This window comes from Cupressus sempervirens, chromosome 8, assembly GCF_028749045.1.
Source record: "Cupressus sempervirens isolate cs-2001-9-10 chromosome 8, ASM2874904v1, whole genome shotgun sequence".
Taxonomy (NCBI): Eukaryota; Viridiplantae; Streptophyta; class Pinopsida; order Cupressales; family Cupressaceae; genus Cupressus; species Cupressus sempervirens.
This window is the reverse complement of record NC_143125.1, coordinates 735097947-735117181: the sequence shown is the minus strand read 5'-3', so window position 1 is coordinate 735117181 and position 19235 is coordinate 735097947. Positions and strand designations below refer to the sequence as shown.

Genomic DNA, 19235 nt, shown 5'->3' with positions numbered 1-19235 from the left:
TTTTATGGGTTCACTAAGCTGTGGAATGTTTTTTTTATACATCTGGACCTTAGATAACTAATTCACCCACCCCGCTCTTAGTTATTCTAAAGTATTGTTACAATTGGTATCAAAGCCATCTACTTAAAGAGGGGTAGTTTGAAGTTACTAAAAGCACGAAGATCAAGATGTCAAAAAAATAAGTACTAAAGCTCAATAGAGATTATTTTTTTGCATAAAAATGTTTGATGAAGCTATAGCTTGGAGGACTTGGAGATCATGCACAATCTACCATTACCATTGAGCATATTGACCCTGTTGGAGCCCCAACTACTGAGGATATGAGAAACAAGAAAAAACATAACCAAACAATGTTGGAGATTGTCTTTGCCCTAACTTATGCTGAATATGATGATACCAAAGGTCTTGATTGTGGAAAGAAACTGTGAGATTCCCTTGCTACCATCTATGGAGGAGACACCAATGTTCTTGGAGATAAAGTTGAAAGTCTCAAATGAAAGTTTGATGATATGAGAATGGAAGAATGTGAAAATATTGCTCAATATGTTGCAAGGATAAAAGTAGTTAGTGCAATAAGAGGAGATAATGGAAAATTAGATGATGATTTTGTTTTAATGATGCAAGAGCATCGTGGGTTGCCTTGTAATCTTACACTTTTGTTCATTCAGTCTATTACTGTCAAGTCCTTATGTTGTTGCTGATTGTGTTTGGTTGTTGAGTGATCCTTTGGGTACTAAGCAATTATTTTGGTTGTTGAGCTCCTTTGGTCACCGAGTGGATTCTTCAGATGTTGAGTTTGGAGTTACTACTGAGTGATTCCTTCGGGTGCCAAGTTTGCATAGATGTTGTGTGCCAATATTTTTTGAAACCTTCATTGGTTGAGTTGTTTATGTCTAGTTCCAGTTTGGGCCAACTTTGCTTGTATTTATTTTTGATATAGGTAGTTAATATTGGTTGTGAGCTGACTTATGGCCTTCTATGTTCTAGAATGATCTGTAAGCCATTTTGGAAAATATATATAGAATGTTTAGGCTTAGAGTTAAGGGCAGTTAGGAGGAATTTTGGAAAAAATGTGAAAGTCTGAAAGATTGTTCTATATGTATCTGGTCATTACCCAGAAGGCCTTACAACTGGGCATATATGCTGATCCTTTAAAGAATCAATGATGTATTTTTTCTTCTCCTCTCTATGTTTGTTGTTCTCTTGTTGGTTTCCACTGTGTTAAAGTCTTGCAGGCTGGTTTGGGTAGCTAGGTGTGCCTTTGGCTCTAGTCATCCCCTTTCTTCTGCTGCATCAGTTAAGCAAAGTTTTGAGAACACTGCTACTTCTACATACTATTAGAGTCTCTGCAATTTAGGAACTAAGATGCATACTAAGGAATGATCTATCACTTCACAAATTGTTAGGAAGATTCATCTCTTTTCAGCTGTCTAACTTTGATAATTGCAAACTTGAGAATAAGAAAAAATAGGAACCTAATGAGAAGAAGAAAAAGAAAAAATAGGTATCTAGTAATAGTGATATAGATGAGGAAGATGTTGAACAACTTGGAGCATTACTAGAAAGAAGATTCCACAAAGGCGAAGCTAAGTTCAAAGGTAAATTACCTATCATTTGTTTCAATTATAATGAGATTGGTAATATTGCCACTAGATGTCCAAAGAAGAAAAACTATAGAGGTGGTGACAAGTACAAGAGTAGAAGAGATGAAGACAACAAGGACTACAAAGACAAATAAAAAAAGTCATGCTACATTGCTGAAGAGAAAACATTTGATGACCATGATGATGAAGTGGTATATGTTGCAATGAATCACAAATCTAATAAAGATGAGGCAACTGCACTTGTGACTTGTGTAAACAAGAATCATAGGTGGATCATCGATAGTGGGTGTTCACATCACATGACTACAGACAAAAGTAATTTTATTTCCTTGAATTGTTATGATGGAAATAGTGTAAGATTTGGTAATGATTGTCATGTCTAATAAAAGGAAAAGGTTCTATCAAGCTCACAAATAATATTTTATGTGACAATGCTTACTATGTTGAAGGACTTAACTAAAATCTCTTAAGTTTGTTACTATTGAATAATTTGGGATGTAAGGTTTAATTTGAAAACAAGGTTGCTAAGATATATGACACAAATGGAAGACTGAGTGAGAAAGGTGATTAGACTAGAAGTAATCAATTCTATCTTGATATAGATGATGCTACTTGTTGAATTGTAATATTTGATGATGTATGGTTGTGGCACAAAATGTTATGTCATGTAAATTTTCATAACCTAGTTAGGATTAGTAACATGAGAAAGGTCAGAGGATTTCCTAAGTTAAAGAAACCTAATAATGTAATGTGCAAACAATGTCAGTTGGGCAAGATGACAAAGTCAAGTTCTAAAAATGAAACTTATACCTCTAAAGGAATACTAGAGATTGTTCATACTGACTTGTGTGTTTGTTAATGATTACTCTAGAATGGTGATACCTATGTTTCTAAAAAGGAAATCTAATGTCTTCTAAATGCTTAAGTGGTACTTAGCAAGAGTTAAGAAGGAAACATGTAAAATAATGAAGTGCTTAAGATCTAACAAAGGAGGAGAATTCACATCAAATGAATTTGAGATGTTCTTTAATGACAAAGAAATCAAAAGAAAGACATCTTCCCCTAGAACTCCTCCACAAAATGGAATTGTTGAAAGGAGGAATAGATCTATAATGGACTGTGCTAGAACACTCATAATGGAGAAGAATGTTTCTTTTAAATACTAGAGAGAAGCTATAAGTATAGTTGTCTATACCTTGAACCATGTACAAGTCAAGAAAGGTACTCATTCAACACCTCTTGAACTACGGTATTGATACTCACCCAATGTAAAATACTTTAAGGTATTTGGAAGAAAATGTTACATTCTTAAAGAATTCATGAATGGTAAACTTAATGCAAAATGTGAAGAAGGTATATTCCTAGGATTTTCCACAAGAAGTAAAGCTTACAAGTGTTCAAATACTAACATTAAGAAATTTGTGGAAAGTGTAAATGTGAATTTTGATGAATACATAGAAGTATATGAGGTTCAATGTATGAAAGAACCAGAAGAATACAAATAATTTGTATACTCTTATGAAGGTATGCCTACTAAAGAAGATACTACAAATCAAGCTAGAAACGAATAGCAAGTTTCAGTGACTGCCAAGTTATAGACTATGAATGTCGAGTTGCATTCAGTAACTAAGGTACATTAAGATGCCAAGTTACAAAATGAAGCTAAAGCACATTCAAATTTTGGGATTAGTAGTGATACTGAGTTAGCTGACAAAGATGTACAAAATGATTCTAAAACAGAAAGATCAAATGAAGAAATAACAGCTGAACCAAGATTGTCTAAAAATGTCAAAAGACATCATCTTGCTACACAATTTATTGGAGATAAAGATGATATGCCAATAGAAAGAAACATATTAAGAAATGATCTATGTTTGTTGATCATGAAGGAACTCAAATTCGTAAAAGATGCATTAGAAGATGAAGACTAGAGTAAGGCCATAAAAGAAGAGATTAAACAAATTGAGAAAAACAAGACATGGACTCTAGTTCCCAAACTAGAAGACAAGAATGTGAGTGGCACCAAGTCGGTTTTCAAAAAGAAGCTAGATGAAAATAGTGAAGTAACAAGGAACAAGGCAAGATTATTCTACAAGGGATGTGCACAAGAAGAAGGAATCGACTATGGAGAGACATTTTCTCCCTTAATTAGATTGGAAGGAGTAAGAACTTTACTTGTTTATTGTGTATACAAAGGTTTCAAATTTTATCAAATGGATGCTAAATCTTCATTTTTTAATGGCATATTAGAGGAAGAAGTTTACATAGAATAGCTAGAAGGTTTTATTGATATTAACAATAAGAACATGCTATGCAAACTACACAAATCTCTATATGTTTTGAAACAAGCACCAAGAGCATCGTATGAGAGACTTCATAAGTATCTTGTGAAGATTGGATTTGAAAGGACTAATAATAAAAACAATCTATACATAAAGATAGAGAAAGAAAAAGGTATTTTTTATCTAAATTTTTTGTTGATGATATCATATTTGGAGGTCAAGATGCCTTAAGTAAAGCTTTTGCAAATAAAATGAAGCAAGAATTTGAAATATCTATGTTTGGAGAGATCAAATTCTTTGTGGGTTTGCAAATATATTAGATGAAATATGGTATATAAATCTCCCAGTCAAAATATGTCAAAAAATACTAAAAACTTCTAGATTGGAGGATTCAAAACTAGTAAGTACACCTATGGTGATAGGACCTAAGTTGTCAAAGAATGATGATTTATCTGAAGTGAATCAAACACTATACAGGTCTATGATTGGAAAATTACAATATGTGGTACGTAACAAACTTGACATTGCATCATCTAAAGGGATAGATGCAAGATTCTTTGCTAATTCCAGGGAGAATCATTTGACGGCTATGAAGAGAATAATGAGATATCTAAAAGGAATAAAGGAGTATGGTCTATACTATAAGAAAAATGAGAAATTTAAATTAAGAGCCTAAACTAATGCTGATTGGGTTGGAAACGTTGATGATAGAAAAATTACTAGTGGAGAAGCATTTTTTCTTAGGCAAGAGACTGGTACATGGACTAGCAAGAAAAAAAATTGCACCTCACAATCTATTGCTGAAGTTGAATATGTTGTTGCTATTGTAAATTATAAAAACATCGTATGGATCAAATAGCTACTCAAACATATGAAGGAAGAGATCACAGAACCAGTGATACTTTATTTTGATAATATGAGTGCTATGAATATATCAAAGAATCTTGTGATGCACACAAAGAAAAAGTACATTGTAATCAAGTATCATTACTTGAGAGAATTAGTTCAAGATAAAGAAGTGAAGATGGAATATGTTAATGCAAAAGAGAAAATTGCTAATGTATTTACAAAAGCATAAACTAAGGATTCTCATGAGTATCTAAGAGGTAAACTAGGGGTGATACACCTATCAAAAGATATTTAAGTATCAAAGAGGAGTGCCCTACATCAAACAAGCTGATTTTCATATGTTACAAATTGATGTAGAGGACCTTACATTAGGAGCTACCTAAAGTAATCAAAGAGCTAAAACTTCAAATCAATCACAAGCAAGATGATAGAGGAAGAAATTGATGAAACTAAAAAGCTCATATCTGCACGTTAAGATGAAAATTCTTTGGCATTATTGTCAAAGAAGGAGAGATTTACTGATCAAGAGGAAGATATCAAGACATAAATGCCAAGCAAGAGGGAGAGATTTATTTATCAGAGGGAGAAATATAAAATCAATATTAGAGGGAGATAATTGCTGATCAAAAGAATGATAATTGGAGAGATTTACTTATTAGAGGAAGAAATAGAATAGAAGATGGATGTTAAAGGGAGAAATCCTAACATCTACCTAGTAAGAGGGAGATATAAGAAGAAAGTCAGAGAGAGTTATAAGAAAGAGTTTTGTAACCTATTCAAAAGATGGAAGTTGCTGATAGAGGAAGAGATTTCAATACAAGGAATTATTTTCGTTTTGGTATTGTCTTACTAGTTTAACCTAGTAAGTTTGGTTGAACAAGGTGATTTTTCATTTGGTTGATTAGTTTGGTTTGCCATCAATGCCAAAGAGGGAGATTGTTGCGATCAGATTGAAAAAGATCATTGTTGATGGAGATTATTGTGATTAGATTACAAGAAGGAGACTGTTGAAGAAGATTGCATATTTCAATGATTGTGTTGTCATTGATGTCAAACCTACTATTTTTTGGTAAGAAAACTCCTTATATGATTTAAGTACTATCACTTAGTTGATTGATGAAGAAGATTTGATCAAAAGATGTAACAATAGAACCTAAAGGAAAGGTTGGGTAACAATTATGTAAAGAATTAAAAGAATTAATTAAGACAGTGATAACATGATGTATTGAAAATATGCCTAAGGTTACGAAGGATGGTTACACTAAAATTTTAGAAGAACAAGTTACATAAAGGTTGTCTACCAAGCTTGACCGAGTGGAGAGCAAGCACCAAGAAAAGTTAGTACAACCCAAGTAGAAAATTAGTTAGATCCAAGTAAAAGCTCATTCTAATGTATGCCAACAAGAATAGTGGATGTCGAGTAAAGTTTATTTGATGTCGACCACCAGTAAACATTAGTTCGTATTGAGTAAATTCACAAAGGATGCCGAGCAACACAATGTATGTTGAGCATCAAAAGCCACATAATGCTGAGTGGATGCATTATTTATAAGATTGTGAATTCAATGGATCTAAGCCAACAAAATTATTTTCTTGGAATCTATGAACCAAGTGGAAGATAAGATTGATGAGCTACTAGCACAAAATTCAAGGTAAACCATTTGTAGGAAAATTCAAAGAGGATTTAGGTAGAAGTTTCTAGAAGAGATATGAAACGTGGGATACATTCATTGTATCCTACCTAATCTATCCTAACCCTAATTTGGATGATGAAGAATTAGTGACAAAAGATCTTAATTTTCTATTTATAGGAATGGCTAGTCAGAAGCAAAGGTAGTTAAGTGTGAGAAATTAAGGAGGACAAGAAGTCAAGGGTTTTTGCTTCATAAAGTGACCTAAGAGAAGAGACTACATTGGCATGTTAAGAAATAAGGCTTAAGGATATGAATGCTTGAAGGGTGAACATGATGATAGAGCTGAAAAGTAAGAAGGCCAAGTAGAATTGAGGACTAAAATAGTTATTTGTAATCAACAAATGAAGTTGTAATTTGTTATCAAAGCAAGTCTTACTGTTACTATCTAACAATTGTATTAGTCTAGGGTAAATCCTTTAGATTAAGGTCGACTTAAGAGTCATTTGTAAATCCTTTAAGAAGGTGACATTCCAAGTGAATGGTCTAAAGTCCTCTAACAAGGCTCACTCCTAATAGGGTGATTGAAATCCTTTAATAGGGTCACATTTAACAGTGTGTATTGTAACCTTTAATAGGGTTAGCCTTTCATAGTGCATCACTTTAGAAGAGTGAAAATAATAGCATGTTACTCATGTTTTTTCTCAAATTGGGTTTCCATGTAAATCATTGTGTCAAGTCTGTTGGTGAATCTGTTATGTTTCATGTTTACACTTCCTCAAGTAGATTTGATAGTAACCTACAAGTTTAAGTGATTACATAAACTTATGGATGCATGCATGCATGATGGAGATAAATGTTTTATGGGTTCACTAAGTCGTGGAAATTTTTGTTTATACATTTGGACCTTGGATAATTGAATTCACTTCTTGTGAATTTCTTCTTACTTGTTATTTTGACTAGATGTTGCTTTATGAATTTGCTATTTCTTTTTTGTTCACATTTGGTCCATATCCCACTTTATCTAATTATAACATGATAAATTTCTTAGCCAAAAATGTTCCTCTAAGTTAGAGCACTAAAAATACTATTGATTTTTTTAACTATATGGCTATTATGTTTGAGAAGTTCAACATCTCCCATTTTTTTAATGAAGGTAACTATGTACCTAAAAAAATGGCTAATATGTGTGTTCTAAATAAAAATTTGTTAGTTTAATTAGGATATTAATGTTTAAATCCTAGTAGATATTCAAATTTTTATATGCAATGATGTTGTGAAATATTAATTGATGACTATATTGGAAATTATTTTATGATGCATGCAAATGGTTATCCTTTTGAGGGTTCCATTTATTATTAATGAATGAAGAATTATGTAAATAATACTTTTGGTTTATCTCTTTGGTTCCCCTTTTTTCTTGTTTGTAGATTCTTGTGATTTAAGTAAAATAGAGGGAGACAAGAACAAATTTAAAAACATGGTTTATTGTAAATAGAAAAATAATGAGTACTATATGGCGTGTAGTTTTAGAGAGATGCTTGAATTTCTATATGGCTAGAATCCATGACATGGGAGCTAAGGTAATGGAAGCCTTTGTTGAAGTATGAAACAAGGGTGCTATAAAAGTGTATGGAGTATAATACGAAAAAATCAATTAAATTTTATCAATAAGGTTTCAAACACTATTCTCGTAAAGATGCAAAATCACAATGAGAAAGGAAATCTTCTATGAGCAAAATGAAAAAGATAATCTAAGAAAGTATATTGATGGGCATTTTGAAAGAGCTTCTTTTAAGAAAACATAAATAGATTCAGATAAGATATTTATGCAATATCTCGTATCTGATAGAAAATTTTATAATATTTTATCGATCACATTTTTATCCTTATTTATTGTATGCATAACCGATGCATATAATTTTCTTTCTACTTATTATTGCTTGATCATAGGCTACATGTGCAGACTAAATTTAAACTTCTCTTTTTTCTTCATAAGAACCTGATTCATTTAGCTATGAGGGTAAAAAGGCAAACCTATGTCACCCTTTTGTAAATGAAAAGGCTAACGAAAGTATAACTGTTCACCTTCAATGTCACAAAATTGGTATTATTATTTTGAATTTGGAAATGAAGTAAACTAATGAAATGTGTAGAAATGGATAAATTTTAGGATTATAATTTTTCATAATTATTTGGAATAAGAATTGATACCTTTTCCTAATTTCCATACATAATTTTTTAGCTGTTGAAAAACACTAAAAATTAGGGGTCTAGTTCCAACCGCAAAATTATATGAAAATAAACTTATTTAACTTTGATCTTAGACTATGTTATAGATAAAATTCATAGATAGAACAATAATAAAAAAAAAATTTGGCTTTAGACCTATATTTTTCCTTTTATAATGATTCAAATTTCAACTCACCTGAAATTGATAATTTTCATCTCAGACCACATTTTTCACAAGAAATCTATTCTAAATAGAAAAACAATTATATATTCTAAAAGAGGACTCTCCCCTTTAAAACACCATATAATTTTTAATTTTTTTAATATGATTTATTATTAATTTCTTTCTCAAAATTGACATTTTTTCAAGTGTTAAATTATGTCCCTATAGAATTTTTTTATTACAATGCACTAGATCTAATTAAAACATTGTAAAATTCATATCAGAATGTTATTGATGCTAAGTTCTATAAAATGGTGTTTATATGTTATTAAAAAAATACCATAAGAAATAGTTAGAGTTATTGAAACACCACTTTTTTGAAATAATTTTATTTTTTCAATAATTGGATAAAAACTAGTATAAAACATACATCTAATAGGTATTTCCACTTGGAAAAGTGTGAGACCATATATAACTTAGTTAGAATGAAATCATCTAGATCATATGTTTCAAGAAAATTACTTTTTAGATAGAAATACTCAAATTCCATGATTATGATAATTTAGCCTAAAAGGTGACACACTTTTGTACTTTTCCCATGAAGCATACTATAAATTTTTCAAAAAAAAGATATCTTCCCCTCAAAGATGGAATTGAGTTCAAAAATAATGTGAGGGTCCACTATGCGGACTTATTCTAACAAGGAATTATTCTAACAATGATGTGGTATTTCACATTTATAAAAATAATATGAGCCTTACTTACACCCCTTCGTATAAGAATGTTCTAAATTTGTATGATGAGGTCTCATATTGTACCCCTTTGGGTCACATTGTCCCTATCTCAATGGACCCTAATCTTTATATGAAATAGAAAGAGAAAGATATGGTTTTAGGTAAGTAAAAACTTAGTAGTAAACCTTCTTGGTGCCTTTTTACCAAGAATAAGAAAAATATTTTTAGGTTTAGTTCTAGTTTGAAGTCTCACTTTATGTTTGACCCATCCCCTATTTTTCCTCCTTAGAGCATGAATGATATGGCTTTGGGAGTTCATTTAGATCTCCCTATCCATAAAAACAGAAAAACTTTTTTGAGAAGGGCTTGTCATTGCAAAATAACCCTTTAGTTGATAGAGATAATAAACATATGATTGAAATCTACCATTCTTTAATATCTTGTGTTGTGAATGAGATAAATGCTCTTGGAAATAGTCACTCACAAGATCCAAGCACATTATCACTATTATACAAGCTTTAGAAATGGGTATAAATGATTTGAAAGAAGATTGTGAACATTACATTAAAAATATAGACTTTGTGTTTTGAATTCAAAACAAGATAAGAGTTCTTATAATAGTTAGAAAAGGTAGTTTGGATAACATGACGAAGAGTTTGAAAAAGTTGAATGAGCATCCAAAGGCTTTAGAAGTAATGTTTATAGGTCACCCTTCTTTGCCTTCTACCTCTATGAAATTGGACAAGAATGCACACATTCTTGGGCCCTAGATGGTTAAATAGAACATGGATCACTTTTAAGAATACAAACATGTTATAAATAGGAGCGAGGGTGACGAGATTACTTGCATATAGTATTGTTAAAAAAGCTTACGAATATTAAAGTTGATAATATTCTAAAAGGAAAAAAAAAAAAAGAAAGAGGAGAGAGAGAGGAGTTTGATAAATAGTATGTAGCTTGTGTATAAATGATTTTTTAGTTAGTAGATTCTATATTTTAATTATTGTTAAATGCTTAGTATTTTTACTACTTCTAATTTTATTAAACCAATTTCCATTTAATAAAAACATATTTCTTACAAACATTTGCTAAATATAATTATCATTTGCATAGTTTTCAATATTTATTACCAAAAATAAATATATTTTGTAAAACTTAAAGCGTGTGATTTTTAACGCCGTACTATTAAATTTAGTTCCACTAACCCTGCCTAAATTATCTCATACTCTATAAGCACAACTATTTAACGAGCACCTGCATTCACTGAATTTAATAATTCCATAAGAACGCTCATTCTTAGCTAATCAGCCATTGTTAAATATTAAAAAATAAACTGAAATAATCTTTTGATGAAGTAAAAGCAGCAGGTCCCATGCTTACAATCAAATCTGTCAACTATCATTTAATACTGCACTTAACTGAATCACACCAACACATTTTCCACCATCTTCTCAAATGCTTTCTAAAATTGGCAGCCGATGCTGCATGGGAAACATGATTCCGCTCGTTTTTTCCATAACGCCAATGTGTAAGTCAAAAGAAACCCTAACTGAGGATGCGTACGAGACACTTGTGAGATCCGGCATTCGCATATTAAATATGGAACTGAATTGTCTGCCAAGTTTACCAATAAAATGAAAGCAGGTTAATTGCTGTATTTAAGAAAGGAATCACCATACGAATTTCCGGTGCAAAATGTAAACTATATAAACCCTACATCAACTTCATTTTATCTCATCTGCAGCACCTGGTTACACGATAATTTGCGTTTGAGACAATGGCAATGCGAATGACTTTTGTATTTTTTGCTGTGGGTTATCTGCTATCACTTCTGATCACATGCCAGGGTACAAATGTATACACCGTGGGAGATGAACACGGTTGGACGTTGGACTATGATTATCAGAAATGGGCAGCGGCCAAAACATTCCATGTCGGAGATAAGCTCGGTACTACTTGTATTCCATTATTCCTCTCTTCATTTCTATATGCTTCATCATCATTTTGTCATATGTTAAATCTCGGAGTTAAATCCAAATCATTCATTCCTTTTACATTAAGGCTTTTAGGCTTTTGCATTGCATTGATAATTCATTTTGTATCAATCAAACCTAATCCAACAAGTGAATCTTTGTATTCTTGTTTATTAATGTAGTGATTAGATTGCTTCCTTATGGTTTATTTCCTTGGAATTTTCTGTTTTCTAATCTTCTGGCCGTGGCTGGTAAATCAGTGTTTAACTATGGGCATTCTGAGATGAGCATGCACAATGTTGTGAGAGTAAACCGGACAGCCTATGCGAAGTGCATTAGCCATCCGAACATGGGACTTTATGAAAGCGGAAGCGATAAAATAGTTTTAAGCTCACCGGGACATGTGTGGTTTATTTGTGGAACGCCCGGTCACTGTGAAGGCGGCATGAAACTTCAAATCACTGTGAGAAAACCACGCCCCCATCCGCACATTGCTCCTTCTCAGGCTCCTCAAATCGGAAGTGCCAGGAATATTTCTCCTGATTCCTCTCTTACTCCTTCTCCCGAATCTACTTCAGATTTTTCCTCGATCTCCTGGCTAACATGGCTTCCATGGCATTGAAAGGGTCTTTTCGTTCTTCAACTATAAAAGTGTTTTCCTCATAATATTAATATTTGGGGATCCTTGATTCCGATAAAACTCCGGTTTCAGTATTCTCCATACACTCCAATAATATGCATGACAGCCTAGTGATTTTTATTTAAGTGTCGTTTGGTCCTATTGTTGTTATAACACTTCGTGTTACCCTTACATGTATCTCTTAAAAAAGGTATATGGGAAATATATGAAATTCTACAAATCTTATATGAAATAAATAAACATTTATAATATATTACAAATATTGTTCTAAATTATTTAAATTTAGTTTTTAACTTATTTTATAAGATTATCTTGTTAGATTTGGATGTTAAATAATTAGTCTTAGAAGCACTGAAACCAAATTTATTTTAATGTTTTATTTCAATGAATTATTTGATTAAATTACCATAATTTTTTTTTTTTTTTTAACGTATAACATTTACCAAAAAAGGCAAAGTAAAATGCTCATTTTACCATTAAAAAGGGACATTCAAAATAATGTTTGTTAAAAGAAGTGCATTAAATAATCATATGATTTATCACAATTTTCAAACATTTCTACAATAAATTATATTTAGGTTTGATTTAATACTTTTCTAAATTAATCAAGAAAATTATTTCTTTCTTGTTTAATATGGCTATCATTAATCTTAAATAAATAAATAAAAATTCATGTGATTATTAATTGAATATTAGAGTATATCTAATGCGTTTTTATAAAGTCACTAATGAAAATTATCAAACAATCATTTGATTTTCACATTAATATAATTAACTCTCTAAGATGAACTTGGCCACACTACATTTAGTTTTGAAAAGAATTGTTATCAAGCCTTTGATATTTTTATGTTGCATATGGAATCTATTGTACTAAATAAACTATGCGATTATACATTTGTATACTTTATTCTAACAAAAACTATTGAACTTAGAATTTAATAAGTTTAGATGAATATGTGTACATTTAAATTTAAAACTATAAATATTAAAAGAAAATGACAAGATCATACCCCAGTCCCTAATCTTTACATGTGCACAGTCTTTAAGTATTGCCAAAATGACATGAAAATATAGAAAGTAGAGAGAAGAAAAGTAGTGAGGGGAGGTGGGGGTATTGATAAGTAAATTCACCTTACATCAATTTAGTCCCCAGTCAGAAGAAGAAGTGACACCACTCATCAATTTCATATCTTTCTCTAGCACCTCCATAAGCCTGTAAAAAGTGAAGGTCACCAAGAATTTGAAGTCCTAGGAGAAGGGAAGGTGGACAATCAATAACTTGAATAAATCCTATTGCTGAACCAATAGTGAGGTGTTTGATACTTGTTTAGAAAATAGCATTAGATAAAGAATTATTTTCCTCAACATTGGTTGTTGGACAATATCTCTGATCACCATGAAAAGACTACATTGGGTATCTCCCTAATTATCAAGTATCTCTTCAAAGTAATCCACTTCTAAATCAATTTTCTTGGTCTAAAATTAGTTTTATAACATAACATTAGAGAAAATGCTAGCACTAGAAGAAAAAATAACAATATATGGATTGACTAAGATGTGAGAAAAAATGATAGAACTTATATCTATTGGATATAGTTGTTTAATTGTGTATTGTCTTTGATGTTACATAAATGTCATATCAAATGACAGTCAGTGCATAAAGAGCTCACTTGGTTAGTAAGATAGTTTTCCTTGTGTACCGAGCATTCTAAGTTTACTCTATGAAAAGGTAGTGTCTACCGAGCCCACTCGATTACCAAAGGCTTTTTGCATGTTTGCAGTGTTAACCGAGCCTCCATTGGTTAACATAGGAAATCATCTCAGAACTAGTTTTCACCAAGCAGGGTCAGCTAATGAAGGATTTTATTATTTTGGCATATGAAGCTTAATTATATCAAGTATTGGTTCTAGCCAACTCTGGTAACAAATATTGGTCATTCTAATTTGTATTTGAGCATACTTGACAATCTGGATGATATAAGTATAAGGTCAAATTGAGATTTCAAGTGTGTGTGCAAGTGTGTTGATTTAATTAAAAGGAGAAAAGAGAGGAAGCAAACTTGAAGGATAAGCAGGTATCCTTGTGGAGTAGAAAAGTAACATTCGATCAAGAATGATCAAGTATAAGTAGAACAGAGATGTGGGTTTAGCAATTCAGTTGCATCACAATTAGGTCATTTCATTGTTACTCTCTAACCATTGTAGCAGTAATGTAAAATCTCTTAACCGAGTTGGTTTAACAACAAGTTGTAAATCCTCTAACAAGGTGGCAATTCCATTGAATTATTTTAAGACCTTTTACAAGGCCACTCCTAATAGGGTCACACCTAATAGTGTGTTTTGTAACCTTTAACTAGGTTGGCTGCTAATAGGGCTCAATTCAGAAGAGTGAAAAATAATAGCTAGTTACATTGGTAGTTTTTCCCATATTGGTTTTCCACATTAAATTTTGGTGTGTCATGTGTTCATTTTTTTCTCTCATGTGTGCAAATTAATGTAAAGTAATTACTAATAACATTTTAATGATAATTGATCACTGAGTTACAACAATTTATGTTTGTTTATCGAGCATTAGCAATAATTAGTTTTATTAGTCTAAATTTCAAGTTGATATCTAAGGGATGTGGGATTTACTTTAGTGGTAACAGATTCACCATGCCCCCCACCCACACCCTCTGCACCCCTCCCCCCCACTTCTTAGTTACTCTTCTTATATTTCCAACAATTGGTATCAAAGCATTTGGTGCTTGCAGGAAGCTTTCAAGGCCTAAGCTAAAAATCAGGATGTCTTACAAGAGAGAGATTCCAAAGCTAAATAGAGATAACTCTTTAGTATGGTAGGGACTTATGATGCTTCATCTCACAACCATCAATGATTCAAGTTGAAAATACCTTGTTGAAGAATACAAAACTCCTATTGGTACATTATTTATTAGAGATTTCACTGGGAAAAAGAACCATAACATCATGATGATTGACATTGTATTTGTTCTTAGCTATGACGATTTTGATGAGATCAAAGACTATAAAACTACTTTTGATATGTGGAACAAGCTAAAGTATATATATGGTGGTGATGAAAAATGTAAGGAGAGCCAAAGAAGAAATCCTTAGAGGATAATTTGACCAGATGAGGATGAGAGAAGATGAAAATGTTGCTAAATATGCAGAAAGAATCAAAGCCAGTGTTAGTACAATCAAAGCATTCAGAGGAGAAATCAAAGAAGAAACTATTGTAAGTAAAATTCTCAAAACTTTGCTTCCCATGTATGTAATTAGAGTATCTGCTATTCAAGAAAAGAGATGTGATTCAAATAACAAGTTAGGCTTGGATGCCCTAGTAGGAAGATTGACAACTTTTGATCTAGACAACTTTGACAATTATGTTCTAGCTTCCAAAAATATTGAGTCTGCATTTGAAGCTAAACTTTCACTCGAAGAAAAAGACATGAAAATAAAGGACAATCATTCAAAAAGTGAAGAGGAAATCAAGGAAAGTTCTAATAGTGATCTTAAAGTTGTCAAAGCTTTACTTGCAAAGAAGCATTTCAAGAGTAGAGGAAAGTACAAAGGTAAAGTTTCGCTAATCTATTTTTCATATGAAGGAATTGGTCATATTTTTTGCCAGGTGTCCAAACAAAGATAGTAACGATGAGAAGAAGAGCCACAATTACAAAGGAAAAAAGGAATTCAAAGGTCACAAAACCCACAAGACAAAGGTAAAAAAACTTGTTTTATGGCTAAAGGTTCTAATAACAATGAGGATGAAATAGTATACATTGTTGTATAAGATAAATTAGATGATGAAGGAGATAAGATGGCACTTATCTCTCATGTTAGTAAAAATGATACATGGATCATAGATAATGGATATTCACACCATATGAGTGGAGAGAAAAAAAAAATTGAACATTTTGAACACTATGATGGATGTAGTGTAAGGTTTCGAAACAATAAACCTTGTTACATAAAAGGAAAAAGATGTATCTCATTAACCAATGAACTCGTATATGACAATGCTTATTGGGTTGAAGGACTAAAACTTAATCTACTAAGTGTGGCATAGCTAATTAACATTGGATTCAAGGTAGAATTCATGCATGGAAAGGCAAGATTGCTGGATGACAAAGGGAATCTGATTGGATCGGGCAAGTAGACAAAAAGTAACCAATTTTATCTTGATCTTGGTGATTGCTCATGTCTTATTGCTCAAGTAGAAGAAAGTTGGTTATGGCACAAATGACTATGTCATGTAAACTTTGACAATATGGTCAAGATAAGAAAATTTATACAAGTAAGAGGTATCCCTAGTTTAAAGAAACCAGATGTTGGTTTATACAAAAACTATCAAATTGGTAAAATGGGAAAGACTAGTTTTAAGAGAAAAAACTATCAATCTAAAGATGTCTTTGAAATTGTGCATATTGACTTATGTGGACCAATTGGAATAGAAAGTTATAGTGGAGCAAAATTCTTTATTCTTTTTGTTGATGACTAATCTAGAATGATGACTGTTATGTATCTAAAAGAAAAGTTAGATGCATTTGAGAAATTCAAATGGAATTTGGCAAGAGTAGAAAAGGAAATAGGAAAACTATTGAAATTCTTAAGATCAAATAGAGGTGGTGAATTCATGTCCGATGAATTCAATAATTTATGCATTGAAAGATGAATCAAAAGACAAGTATCAACCTGTGGTACTCCTGAGTAGAATGGAATAGCTAAAAGAAGAAATAGATCCATCATGAATTGTGCAATGACACTAATGATTGAAAACAATGTTGCTATTAAATACTAGAAGGAAATTTCAACTATGTACAGTTGAAGGACTTAGATAAAACTCCCTATAAACTATGGTATGTCTACAAACCCAATGTAAGTTACTTAAAAGTATTTGGCATGAAATATTATATCTTGAAAGAATCTAGAAAAGGAAAGTTTGATGTAAAAGGTGATGAAGGTATATTTCTAGGATATTCCTACAAAAGTAAAGCATATAAATGTTTGAATTTTTCTACTCACAAGATCATAGAAAGTGCACATGTGAGAATTGATGAGTTTGTAGAAATCACTAAAGAAGAAAGCAAAATGGAACCAGAAGATTATAGGAAATTTGTTTACTTCAAATCTGATACATTGCTAGGCATTTCTAACAATAAGGAGACTTCACCTCCCAAGCCCCAGTTACTGAGTTGTAGGAAGTGCAAACTAAGTCATAGTGACCTGAGTCACATTCCAAAGTTACTAAGTTAATGCCTACCAAGTCTGAAGGACTTGATCCATAGACTGAACAAGCTGAGCCTAAAATTGAAATTCAAAATGAAGACAATGCAATTCATTCAAAAGGCTAAGAATCTATATTGGCTAGGTATGTCAGAAGGAATCATACACCTAATCAGATTATTGGAGATAAATCAGATGGAACTATGACAAGAAGAAAACTAAAAGGTACATATTTACTTGTTGAATTTGAACTTAGAAGTGTTAAAGAGGCACTAAAAAATGAAAGTTGCATTGAGCCTATGAATGAAGAAATAGAACAAATAGAAAAGAAAAAATTTTGGACTCTTGTACCTAGGCCTAAGGATAAAAATGTGATTGGTACAAAATGGGTATTTAGAAATATGCTGAATGAAGATGTAAAAGTGTCAAGAAACAAAGAAAAAGTATGCAAAGTCTACTTTATAGAAGAAGATGTTGATTATGGTGAAACATTCACCCCTGTTGTAAGACTAGAAGGTGTTAGGACTTTACTTGTATATGCAACACATAGAGGATTCAAAGTATATCAGATGGATGTTAAATCTACTTTCTTGAATGGAATTCTTGATGAAGAAGTCTATATTAAACAACTAAAGAGTTTTTTTTATCTTGACAAAAGATAGTCTGCAAATTACACAAAGCACTATATGGTCTCAAACAAGATTCCAGAGCTGTAATGCCCTGCCAAGGAATCCAAAGAATTAACCTAAAGTTTCACTAAGTTTAGTAGCATTTAAAAAAAAAAAAAACATGAAAGTAAAACCATCTACATCATTCACATGATAGAGGAAGCAATAACAACAATTCAAATGAAAGTAAACATAACACACATAACAGGTTACATTCTTCATGGATCCCTTAACGTTGAATCACATCTAACATTACTAATTATGTTTCCTTTAATATTACATCCACATGAAATAATAATGACTAGTCCAACATTCATAAATTACATTTTCGAATGCTCAATCATCCACTGCACATGCCATAGGGTATGAAAGGCTTAAAAGAATATACATCTATGTAAATAAAGTACGTCATTATACTAACTCTAATCCATGACACAATAACATAAATGAAACCATAAATCATACATGATACATCATCATAACCATAAATCATCGAACATAATTAACTAAGTGCACGGTTCCTCCCAACCATAAATAGCATCATTAGACAATCATGGATCCTAGCCATCCCTTTGTGTGTAACATCCCAAGTCACCAAAGAGATCATTGATATTATCATAGTAGGAATGTCACTCCTAAATCATACTATATATACATAAAGAAATCTAACATGCAAGTAAAGCATAAGATAACATCATCTAACATATGCAAATCATCAATGTGAGGATACATCTCTACCATCATAATCCATGAAGATAGATGCCAACAAAGAATGCATCAGCCATGATGTCTCAAATGGATCTCAAATGATAAGAGTGATAAAGAACTACCACCTAACCGCGTGGAACCTAAATGGTCCACTCCCACTGCACTGAGGAGATAATCTCAAGTCCCAAATAGGCTATCAAAATCACATAGCATAAATACTCTCTAAGTCCAAGAATCCTAAAAGCATACCAACTCAAAGGTTCCAATCACAAAATCAACATCTAATCCCAGAGGCACACAAAGACATGTAAGAAACCTACTCTATAAGCGGGCAAGTGTCATCGCATATATCATGTAGAAGTTACCCTGGCAGTTAGCTTAGGACTCCATGGGTCCCTACTAATTCTTATGCGGCCACTAGTATCCTCTCATAATGACAAGGCATACTATGGAATGGAAGGTCACAACCAAGCATTCTCTATACTAGCACTTGAGGCATTTTCGAGTACAAAAAAATTATCTTTTTAG

General features: G+C 31.9%; 1 protein-coding gene across 1 annotated transcript; it reads left to right on the top strand.

The window, feature by feature from the left end:
• The first annotated feature begins 11272 nt into the window (after positions 1 to 11272).
• On the top strand, positions 11273 to 12090 carry LOC149544526 (chemocyanin-like). Its single transcript, XM_089795981.1, has 2 exons — positions 11273 to 11444; positions 11651 to 12090. The coding sequence occupies exons 1-2, from the start codon at positions 11273 to 11275 to the stop codon at positions 12088 to 12090; spliced, it is 612 nt and encodes a 203-aa protein (XP_089652107.1).
• Positions 12091 to 19235: the final 7145 nt, after the last annotated feature.

Excerpts from the sequence above, each read along its gene's own strand:
- LOC149544526 (XM_089795981.1), top strand. The coding sequence starts at position 11,273 with ATGGCAATGCGAATGACTTTTGTATTTTTTGCTGTGGGTTATCTGCTA. Across the intron at positions 11,445-11,650 it reads CCATGTCGGAGATAAGCTCG|TGATTAGATTGCTTCCTTAT; the intron begins GTACTACTTGTA and ends TTATTAATGTAG.